This window comes from Mobula birostris, chromosome 22 (assembly GCF_030028105.1).
Source record: "Mobula birostris isolate sMobBir1 chromosome 22, sMobBir1.hap1, whole genome shotgun sequence".
Taxonomy (NCBI): Eukaryota; Metazoa; Chordata; class Chondrichthyes; order Myliobatiformes; family Myliobatidae; genus Mobula; species Mobula birostris.
Window position 1 is genome coordinate 30,928,591 of NC_092391.1, and position 12,523 is coordinate 30,941,113.

Below are 12,523 nucleotides of genomic sequence, written 5' to 3' on the forward strand. Positions count from 1 at the left end.
ACAAATCTGGTTCATTACAGAACAGCCAATTCAGAATTGCCTTACCCCTGGTGAGCTCAACCACAATCTGTTTTAAAAAGGCATTTTGCAGGCTTTCTTCCAATTTCTACTCTTGCGATTCAGCACCAAAGTGAATTTCCTAATCTACCTGCAAATTGAAATCCCCATGACTATTGTAACATTATCCTTGTTACATGCTTTTCTGTTTCCTGTTGCAATTTATATCCCACATCCTGGCTACTGTTTGGAGGCCTGTATCTAACCCCCTTCAGTTTCTAAACTCTATCCACAAGGATTCTACATCTTTTGCTCCTATGTCATCTCTTTCTCAGGAATTGATTTCATTTTTTACCAACAGAGCCACCCCCTCTGCCCACCTGCTTTTTCTTTCAATATAATGTGTGTCCTTGGATGTGCTTTTTTTAAACCATGACTCTGTGATGTTCATAACATCATACCCGCCAATCCCTGACTGTGCTAAGATAATTTACAGTACCTTATTCCATATACTGTGTGCCCTCAAATATAACACCTGCAGTTCTGTATTCATCATCCTTTTTAATTTTACTCCCATGTTGTACTTCAACTCATCTCACTAACTGTAATTTTACTTTATCATCTGTCTGTCCTTCCTGACAGTCTCACGACACAGTGCATCAATTTGTATACCAAATGCCCCATCTTCAACTCCTGTTCCCACCCCCTGCCAAATTAGTTTAAACCTTTCCCGACAGCTCGAGAAACCTGTCCACAAGGACACTGCTCCCCTCGAGTTTAGGTGTAACCCAGTATTTTTGTAGGCCATATCTTCCACAAAAGTGTTCCCAATGACTCAGAAATCTGAAGCCCTGCCCTCTGCACTAGTTCCTTAGCCATTCATTCATCTGTACTATCTGGCCTGTCTAGTATATGGCATGGGAATAATTCAGAGATTACTACCCTAAAGGTCCTGTCTTCAGCTTCTTCCCTAACTGTATATACTCACTGTGCAGGACCTTTTCTCCCTTTTTGTCTATGTCATTGGTGCCAATGTGCACCATGAACTTTGGCTGCTCACCCTCCCTCTTGAGAAAATTTTGCAGAGAGACAAGGCTCTGAGACAAACTTGACCCTAGATCCTGGGAGGCAACTTACCAGCCTGGTGTCTCTTTTGTGGCTACAAAATCTCCTGTCTGTCCCCTAACTATCTAGTCTTTTATCACTATCATTCTGCCTGACTTAACCCTTCCCTGATGAGGCTCAGAGCCAACCATGGCACCACTGGCCTGGCTGCTGCTACTGTGGCCTAATAGGCCATTTCCCCAGCAGTATCCGAAGGGATACACTTGTTGCTATGGGGAATGGTCACAGGGGAACCCTACACTAATTGCTTACTTCCTTGCTTCTGCTGTGGTCATCTATCTACTATCAGAAGCTTGCACTCTGGGTGTGACCACCTCAGCACAAGACTCACCTATAAGGTTTTCAGCCTTCCAGTTGATCCAGAGCACCTCCACCTCCAGCTCCAGTTCATCAGGAGCACTGTTAGGTTACTTGCTATTCCACATCTTACATGAGGAGTTTTCCACTGCCTTAACTGCCATTAAGCCTGTAAACCAAAGCTTGACCACACTAACCCTAGCCCACTCCAACGACAGCTGCTCCCATAATGACCACTCCGCTTACGTCTCACTTCTTTGTTCTGGCCCTTGCTAATTTACCAATAAGCCAAGCAATCTCTCGCACAGCAGAAAAGTCCCGACAGGGCCTAGTCACTTTTTCAACATGGCACAGAGAGTCCACAAGGAACTGTCTCCAATCCACTCTGTGATCTCCTGCTCATCATACTTACTGTTATCTCTAAAACTGTGTCATGAAAGCGCACAGCTTAACCTTTATACCCCTCAAATAGATCAGAGACTAGCTGCAATGTATCATACTAAACCTTGTAGATTTTTAATTATTCTTTTAGATACCAGATACCACATGGCTATCCCCACAGAACTGCTGTGATGCCCTAAATTGCTAAATATCAATATACCATCTTCAAAATCTGGGCCTACTTCTGCACAATCATCTGTATTAAATTTACTGAAATTATGTGATCAATGGGTACACTTCTAATCCATTAAGCACTTAAATTGTTTAATAAGCAGCTTTAATATAAAGTTATTCAGCTTTAAATCACATTTTACTCTTTTTTTTCTCCGCATTCACTTCCTTGTCCGCCATCAGATTTTTAAATGGACAGCAAACCCATGTATGATACTTCATTATTTTTTCACTCTCTTTTTGCACTACTTAATTGTTTCCTTTTATATATGTATCTTATTGAAATTTGCAAGTTTTTAAAATTATATATTGTGATGTACTGCTGCTGCAAAACAAAAAAATTCACAACATAATATTCCAGGTGTGGTCTCACCAAAGCCCTGTATAATTGTGGTTAGACTAGATTATTGTCACCTTTCTTCTTCTTTTTAAGCCCATTCTATAACTCTGGGTTTTAAAGGGATGGGGTTACTTGCCCCATGTTCAACCCTCCTCCTTTGCTGCTGGGCTTGGGACTGTCCATGGCCGAGCTTTTGTCACACATTTCAGGATACAATGAAATTCCTTGTCTACGGGGATAATGGAATCCCATGGCAGAGAATCAGACCCTTGGTGCGCCATGTCCACTCCAACTGTGAATTATTACTCATCTGTAATAATTCCATTTGCCATCACAGCCTTTCACACTTTAGTAATTCAAGTGCTCATCCAGATTGTCAGGAATCTCGTGAGACATCTGCATCTCACACAATGGCATACACTTTTCAATGAGATACACTGTCCCAAAGAACAAAAGGTAATACAAAACATCTGAATGGAAAGAACATGCAAAATAAATTAAACCAAAATTACTAAATTCACTTCCTACTATCTGTGTGCTGATAGTGCCTTTGAATGCTGGTGTTTTAGAAGGATGCAAATCATTTTCTTCTCTCCACAAGCAAATGCTACAATCAAAGATGGGTATTTCAAACAAAACTGCACAGAGCAACAAGCACACTCGATAATCACTTACTTAGAATTGCACTGTCTAATCCAATAACTTCAGAAGCACAGGCCCATTTATCTTGCTGAAGTAGATTTATATTCATGAAGTGATATCTTAACATTATCTGACTCCCTGCTTAAAACAACAATAAACAAAGCACCTCAATTGTGACTGCAAATGATTTCATATATGTGACTAATAATTTGCCAGATACATTCTTTGCACGTACTGCTACTTTGTAGTTACATCAGCACCTCCATTAATTTCCCCACAAATTCTCCCTGGGGATAGCTTAATAGCTGACAGTTCATTATTCTTTGGTGTAAACACAAGAGATCAGCCACAGTGCACTCTCATGATGCCAAACTAAAGCTGAATTTTCAGCTGCTCAATCAACAACTCTGCTGGATTGAAGCAATTGCCTTGAGAAGTTCACTGGACAAAAATATAATTAGTGGTAGTAATAGTAGTAGTAGTAATGCTATCACTCAAGTTGGGTATGAAGTTCTCCCAAGGAATTACCTACTAGTTGGTCTTCAGGTGGCTGAAAAGGCTGATCCAGGATCCACATATTCTGATGTCCAAACCTTGCAATTCTGTGCCCTTTGCCACCTACTGATAGCTACAGGACTCAATCTGGATGTTAGTGTGGATCTTCCATTAATGGAGAACACTTATGCATGACTTTGCTCAACATGGGAAGACTAATGTACGGGTAGCCATCACATGGACAGATCAGGTTCAGGGTCCAGTATATGGAATGAAAGATGAGACCCTTAACTGCTAAAGCCTTCCTCCGTCTTCACTGCCTTTGTGATGCATCACTATCTTCCACCAGCTCCACCACTGAGGTCTTGGTTGGATCGCTCTTTGTCTGGAACATCCCACTTGACTTCACTGCCATAGGTGACCCTATCAGGAGCTGGGCGCCAGTTGGCTAAACTCCAAAGATCGCTCTTGGGATCTCAGGAACTCACGAGCCTCTCCACCATGACAAAGTGATGACCCTCAGAGAAACATATATGGGCCATATGTTGGCCTTGGTATCTATGCCCTGTCTCTGAAATCCATTCCGTTGAAGTCAATTCACGCACACACAGACACACACACATACATACGCGCAGGCACGTGCGCGTGCTCTTGGCAGTTTGAAAGTCCCAAGTAAAATTTGGTTGAGCTGAACCATTCTGTAAATCTGTAAGTAAAATAATTCTAGCGCTTTGAAAACCCATGCAAAGTTTGTCTTTGTTAAAGAACAAACGTAACATGGTGTCAGAAGGCGGTACGAGGTTTAAATACGAAGCGTAACTGAATACCGCAAGCGACTAAGTTGGTTCTGAAGGAGAGAAGCTGCTGGCAAGAGAGCACATTGTCTTGAAGTGCGCTGAGAAATAGAGGTGAGAGCTGAAAAATCCCCTCAATTGGATAACTTAAGACCTCCAGCAGCTATGCAATTTACCGGAAATCTAGCTAATAATTGGAAGCACTTCAAACAGTGATTCAATATATAACTAGCAGTGAGTAGAACTGGCGGGGTGGAGTAAAGATTGAAAGCGTCTATCCTTCTACACGTAATTGGCAAAGATGCTTTGGACATCTACAACAGCTTTCAAATTGATGAGATAGACTTTAAATAGGACATCTGATGACAAAATTTGAGGAGTATTTTGTCCCAAGCGAAAACGTCACATTTTTGAGATACAAGTTCTTTCCCCGTGAGCAGAAACAAGGTGTTAGCTTTCACCAATACTTAGTTGATCTTCTCACACTGAATAAATCCTGTGAGTTTGGAGATTTGAGAAACAGAATAGTGTGTAGAATCACAGATAATGGACTTAGAGAAAGCCTGCTCTGGGAAAATATTTGACACTAAAAAAGGCTGTGGATATATGTAGGGCAGTGGAGACTACAAGAGCACAAGCTAAAGAGCTGCACAGGGCGGAATAACAGGGCATGCTGTGAAAACAGATTGGTAGAGCACGAAGCGTTTTATAAAACAACTGCAAACCAAAGAGGTAGGCTCAAACAGCAAAAGCAGCAAATGTGGAGCTATGCACATGCCAAAGACATATCAAGTTTGTGGGAAAGCAGAATCATTTTGCAAGTTGCTGTAAAGCTGGGGCTACCTAGAGAAAGGTGCACACGGTTGCTGAGGAAATGGAGGAAGTCTTTATAGATTATCTACCGACTGCTGGTGCTGGTAAACCAGAATGGATCATTCCAGTGACTGTGAATGAGACACTAATTCTATTCAGGCTTGAGCCCATGTGGATCTGTTGTCTACAGATGATTACAGGAATCTCCAAGGAAAGAGCAAGGTTTACCCAATGAAGTTAAAAATGACAAGCTATACTGGAGAGAAAGTTCTAGTAAAAGTGACCTTCACGCACAAGAGGCAGCACCTAGAGACACGCTTATAGGTTGTAGATAAGAGGGAACAGTGAATATTAGGTCTGACTGCATGCAAAAGGCTCAAACTGGTGGAAAGAGTTTTTGTATTTGCAGAGGAGGATCTTTCATCTACACCTTCCTGAAGTCTACAATAATATCCTTGGTCTTCTCCATGTTTGGATTGAGGTTGTTCTTCTCACACCAATCAACCAGCCGTTCCACTTCCTCTCTGTACTCTGACTCATCATTGTTAATGAGGCCAACTACTGTTGTGTCATCTGCAAACTTGATGACACGATTTGAACTGAATCCTGCAACACAGTCATGCGTCAGCAGTGTGAACAGTAACAGGTTGAGCAAACAGCCCTGGGAGGCACCAGTGCTCAGTGTAATGGGATTCGAGACTTTGCTGCCCACAAAGACTCACTGTGGCCTTTCCGTTAAGAAATGCAGGATCAAGTTCCAGAGGGAGATTTTGAGGCCCAGCGAGGCCAGTTTCCCCACCAGTTTCTGAAATATGATGGAGTAAAAGCTGAACTGTATAAACAGCAGTCAAACATATGAGACCCCATTTTCCAGGTGGGACAGGACAGAGTGGAGGGTAGAGTCTATTGTATTGTCAGTGGATCGATTAAACCTCTAACAACTTCAGTTTCATTTTGTTTTGTGGGGAGGGTTTGGGGGAGTGGAATGGTGATTGACTTGGGGAATTGATTGCAAGGTGTGGTGCCATAGGATCAAATTTTTTATCCAGTGTTTCCAGTATGATGATTGATTATAAATAAATAATCAATAATTTGTTACATGCAATTTTTTTGCACATGTTCTTATTTCCAAAGTTGCATGACTGCTTCCGTTAACTTCCCCACAATTTTCTTGGGTATAATTTATTGGCTGAGATTGTTTACTTCTCCAAGTGTTCAACAAGAAGCTTTCTCCCTGATGTGAAGATAAAGTGTAAAAGATTGACATGGTTATGTTTTCACCAAGTTTTTATGCCAGAGAGTGTGAATCGGTGAAATCTGTGGAAGTTGTTGCCACAGGCAGCTGTGGAGGCCAAGCCTATAGGCTAGAGGTTAATAGATTCTTGACTGGTCAGAGCACAAAAGGATACATGGGATTGGAGCTGAGAGGAAAATTGGATCAGCCATGATGAAATGATGGAGCAGACCTGATTGACCAAATTGTCTAATTCTGCTCCTATTTTTCATGGTCTTATGGTCTTATTGCAAGCCATTTACTATTTATTAATCAGAGATATACTGCATTTTCTGCTTGGTAGAGGCAGGAGGATCCAAACAGGAAAGGACTCAAGCTTAGAAAATAAAGCTTAACTTGACAGCAAGATATATAATTGTCTATAAAATCAGAAACACAGGAAAATGAGGTGAAAAAATGAGCCTCTTTTTAATATTGATGGCAGTCATTCAGGATTAGCATTACAAGAGTAAAACATGCTGATATTTGTAGAGTTATGCTTTTGTTCATGCACCCTCCCATCCATTCCTGGAGAGAGGGATGAGGTAGCACTTTGCAAGGGAGAGATATGCAGAAAATGAGATGCATAGTTTCCAAGTGCCTAAGTGCAAATACATTTTATTGGTATGTCACTAGAGTACACAAGAGCAGTGTGGTGTTGGGCTTTGCCCTCCGTCTATCAAGGGAGCTAACGTTAACCAAAGAAACAGGAAGTTGTGATAACTTGCTTCAACATCCCAAGAAATGGAAGAATTAACCACATCGCCAATGGATCATCTGATGGAAAGATTACTTGTAACAAATTCAACTGATGGTAAGGTTGAGTGAAAGTGAGATTAAAGTTAGTTCCAAAGGCACCCAGGCCAATAAATTGCCCTGCTCTCACTTTCTATGCTGCTGCACAAAGCATTTGCCATTATTATATTGTAGCAGCTGAAAGGAAAAGGTCACTGCTCTCCTGTAAGTATTTCTTTTTCCTAATCACATTATTTGCCCAGAGAGCCATGGAACTTGAACTCTTGGATATATCAGACAAAATTAGCCAATTTTTTCAGGGATCGCCAGAAAGAAGTAACAAACTGATGTATTGGTCCTGGATGTTGCTGTTCATCTCCCACTCTAGTCTAGATTCAACAAATCTAAAACTGATATCCTCTTGTTATTTTTATCAGAATTAACACCTAAGCCTGGGAGACTTTCTATCATCAGAAAAACTGTTCAGTCTTGTCAAATAATGAGGCAGTTGAAATATCTCCAAAAATGACTCTGTCAATAGGTCTATTACTGGGTCTCAAGTCGGCCATTTCCAAGACATCAGGATTGAATTTCCGACCCCCACTTAAAGTTGATGCTATTATGCAAATATATTGTAATGAAAAAAACAACGTGGCAATTACTAAACACACACAAGCCTAAATTTCAAAGTCTTTACTCACCGAAAGGTCATCTGGAACACCTGACCCTGATTAACCTGCTGTGACTTGTTGTTGTAGCCATGCAGCATCTCCACAAAGAGTGTGTCATTGAGTTTGGCATCAGTTTTCTGGCACTTTGGACCGTCACACGATTCCGACAGCAACAAACAAGATTTGCCATCAGCTGCTAATCTGTACTCCTCCACGCATCTGCCAGCAGAGAAAGAAGTTCATCAATCATTTACTACCCTCAGGACAGAAGGAACAGAGAGAGTATTGGGTGCATGGAATTCGCTGCCAGCAACAGTGGTACAGGCGGATACAATTGGGTCCTTTAAGAGACTCTTAGAAGGAGCTTAGAAAAATAGAGGGCTATGCACTAGGGAAATTCTAAGCAGTTTCTAGAGTAGGTTACATGGTTGGCACAACATTGTGGGCCGAAGGGCCTGTAATTTGCTGTAGACTTGTATGTTCTATGTTCTATGAACCTCTCAAAGTTATGTAGGTTATTTTGGGAGATTACCATCGGTAACATGTGTGTTTTAAAGTTAAAAGGTGTGCAGCAACTATTAAGAAATGCAATATTTCCGATTTTAATGGGAAGGAATAATTGTTGACTGACAGTCTCCTCTGCCAGATAGTTGGCTATCTGGAAAAGAGAAAAAACATTTTCCTAATGTTCAATAGTTCAATAGTTCTATTTAATTTCAGAGAATGTATACAATATACAGCCTAAAAGTTTTGTTCTTTGCAGACATCCACAAAAACAGAAGAGTGCCCCAAAGAATGAGTGACAGTAAAAACATTAGAACCCGATAGCCTCCTCTACTCCCCCCTCCCATGCACAAGCAGCAGCAAGGCAATGACCCTCCCCCCCACTTACTTCAGCTAAAAAAAAAGCATCAACACCCTTTACCCACCAAGCAAGCAACAGCAAAGTCCCCAAGAAAGACCATGATCTGCAGTACAACAAAGACTAATTGTTTGTCCAACAATTCAACATACCATAGGCTCTCTCTCTCTTCCTAATAAAGGGACAGAGAGGTGTCACCCTTTCGGAGTGAGAGGTAAAACCAACAAAAATGAACAACTCGCTGATTTACGGAGTTAAAGTCTGCTGCATCGATTTTTCCCCTCAAATTCTCCGACTCGAGGACGGGCAACATACTCTGCCCCACCAATGAGTGAAAGAGAGGGAGAGTACGATCCGAGGCAGGGTTTGGTTTCCACATCCAAGCTTCTTTTAACTCTGGTTTGGAATGCTTGCACATCCTGACTCACTCTAAAAAAAATTGTTACCAGTTGGTTTAAAGCTGTCATCTTCAGCACTTCTCAGATGTGGCCATTATTCACATGTAAACCTTCACTATGATGCAGCAAATTATTCAATGTCGGGTGGAGGTGCAGTAAATCCCTATTCAGCTGATATCCACCTCCATACTCCTGAGGAGGTAACAGCGCACAGTGACTGGGATGTGCAGTTAATGTTATCATACCTAACACTGAGGAGGTCACAGATCTAGGGTCCTAACTGATTTAGAATGTTAGTCCAATTGTGCAAGATCAAAGGCTGATGGCAAGACATTCTGATTCTGAGCAGGGGAGGAGATTAACCATTATCTATCGCCCCAAATTTTTACTGAATATTGAAATGTATTTACAGGGATCTAAGCAACAACAGAAAATATCTAGAATCTTAATCATTTGATAAAAAGTCAGCAAGAAAATCATAAAATTACCTGTTACATTGAATGAATTCTATCTCACACCAGTTTCCTTTGAGTGTGTTTTCATATAAATGTAAACATAAGTTAACAAGGTACTGTTACTAATAAGACAAGTAGAAGTGTATTTTCCTTTGAAGATATTTGAGAATAATAATCTCAATATTTTGTTAATATCACAATGTTATAAACAGTCCAACTTATTGAAAGCTTTGATTATGCACTGTTAAGCAAACATTGTTTTTCTTGTATCTTCTTTTTATTCCAATGAATCCCCTAGAATTTAAGCTTTCTCTCACACAGAACTCTTGATTAAGATTACTTTAACGTGCCCTGACACTGTAAATCTTCATTAACATGGTATGCACATCGTGATAAAATACAAAAACTATCAAACTGACAGTAAAAAAATCTCTCAACCATGTTTAGTTGGCGGTATTTCAAATGCAGATTAATTGCTTTTGTTGACAGTATAAATTTCAGTTATCAGATCTTTTGAAATCCGTAAAGAGCAATCTATATTGAAACTGCTGAAAAGTTCTGATATATGTCCACTTACAATTTCTATATGCAAATATGTCTGGTATCTCCATGGTGTAATGAAGGGAAGTTGGACATTGTTTTCATGTATTTTGTCATTAATCAATTTACCTCATAAAAAGCACTATTACGTTAGCTCAAGTTTCAGTGTCAATCACTTGGCAACAGAAGTAGTTGTTGTTACTTCAAAATATTAATAAATATACAGTGCTCTCTCTCGAGGAAAGCATCTCATATAGGTACAGTAGCATATTGGTTATGAACTTGAACCTGTAACCCAAAAGCCTGCACTAATAGTGAGAAAAGAATCGAGCTGAACATCTGCATCTGTGAGTAAATATGTCCTTAATTCATGAAAGTTATCAAAGAGCCTTTATTACTAAGAGGTCAGAAAGACCTAGAAACTTCCATCTTTAAGATGGCACCAGTAAAACACAGCGACAACTTGCTGGCAGCAAGCAAAACTACGAACAACTTTATTAATCATGCTTTTTCTTGAAAATGGTCACTTCAATCAATAGTCTGTAACTTCTCTTTCAGAGCTGAGCTTTTGAACCGCCTGTACGAACTGAAGTCTCGAAGGTGCAGGACAGTTGTGGTGTGGCACGCACGGGCCGAATCAAGTTGGTGAGGCCAGGCCCGAAAGCGGGGAATAAGCCAGTGCTCCACCATTGCTGGAGTGGACTTGAAGGCAATTAGAAGTGGTAGAAGTGAGGAAAAGCGAGCCGAGGCAGTAGAGAGAGGAACAAGCTGATGTTTGACCAATTTAAGTGCTGTGCCAAATCAGAAAGGTTGGATATGGGCAGGATCTCATAGAAATCTATCAAATATTGAAAGGCCTAGATAAAGTGTACATGGAGAGGATGTTTCCAAAAGTGGGTGAGTCTAGATCTAGAGGGCACAGCCTCAGAATAGAGGGTAAGAGGGATAGTCCTTTAGAATAGGGATGAGGAGGAATTTCTTTAACTCCAGGGTGGTGAATCTGTAGAATTCATTGCCACAAATGGCTGTAGAGGCCAAGTCATTGGGTATATTCAAAGTAGAGGTTGATAAATTCTTGATTAGTAAGCGTGTCAACGGCAAAAACAAGAAATGGGGTTGAGAGGGATAATAAGTCAATCATGATGGAATGGTGGAGCAGATGGCCTAATTCTGCTCTTATGTCTTATGGTCTCATGGAATAACCGACAACTCCTCCACCACCCCACACCACCAACTGGTTTTACAGGAAGGCATACAACTTGAAAACGGACTCTTCTGTCACCAAACGCATGATTATTATCAAGGACCCATTTTTTATCCCTCCATTCCCAACAATTCTCCTCATACTTTATCACACGCTTTGAGCATTTTGAGTTGCCATTTCCCTCAATCACTTCTTTGGGAAGCAGGGAAGAGCTGGAGCATCTACAGGAAGTCCATGCAGTGGACAGAGAATGTGCAAACTCCACTGAGACAGATCCTCATATTAGGATTGAACCTGGCCCTAGAAGCTGCAAGATGGCAGCACTGATACACTGTGGTGCTGCAAAGTAACTTCAGGAGAGAGGACCCATATCAGATTCACAAAGCAACCAGTTAAACCAGTTAGCAACAGTTTTGCCTTAAGTGACCAGAGAACATTCAGGAATTGAAATAAACTACTGATCTTTAGGTTTTAAGGAGACAAGAGAATTGGATGGTTTAAGTGACCATGCCTGGATTGCCGTACAGTCTAAAGAAAACCTAACCTTTTCCTGAGACATACACATAAAATAAACGACAGGCATCCAAAGGCATCCATGGAATGGGAAGAAACTAGAAATGAGATTTGTTTTTTTTTCAATGTGTGACACAATGCTCAATTCCTAAATACTTCATAACTGCAGCTCAGGATCAGGAGTATGATAACATACTCTCCATTTAGTTTGGAGAGTATAGCTCCCACAGCACAAAATGCCAGTCAGAATTCTGCTTGATTAGCATCCCATTCTATATACGCAGCACCACAGAGCATGGTGGTTGTAAGTATCATCTACAAGATGCACTGATGTAACTGCTTCTTCTAAATTTACACCTTCCTGAATGGGAAATATATTGACGTTCCTTCATTGTGACTGGGTCATGAATTTTCAAGTCCTCATGTAATAACTCTTTGGAATACCCTCCCCCAAAAGGAAATTAGTGGCTCAAGATGGGACCCCACCACAGCCCTGTGAAGGGCAATTAGCAGTGGATTGTAAATGCTGGCCTTGTGAGTGACAATCACATCCCCACTGTAGCTGGAGTAGCAGTAAAAAACTACAGGAAGAAAAAATCTCCTTCTTTCTGCAAGATGGTAAGACATCTGATTTAATTATATCACATGCTATGAGAATTCTGTGCTATGGAAACCACATAATCAGCTCACAAACAGGGTGTTGAGTGGATAAAATCTTGAGAGTGTCTGTATTTCCTCTTCTGGCTGGGGTGAAGTT

The 12,523-nt window shown here is 40.8% G+C and overlaps 1 protein-coding gene across 4 annotated transcripts in view; it reads right to left on the minus strand.

The window, feature by feature from the left end:
* Window positions 1-12,523, minus strand: part of LOC140186350 (astrotactin-2-like) — a 1,795,681-nt gene that overhangs the window by 725,788 nt on the left and 1,057,370 nt on the right. For all 4 annotated transcript variants that reach the window (XM_072240512.1, XM_072240511.1, XM_072240510.1 and 1 more), the window contains one exon: window positions 7,825-8,013. In XM_072240512.1, the coding sequence (XP_072096613.1) occupies window positions 7,825-8,013 (189 nt within the window). The remainder of the gene's footprint in view (window positions 1-7,824; window positions 8,014-12,523) is intronic.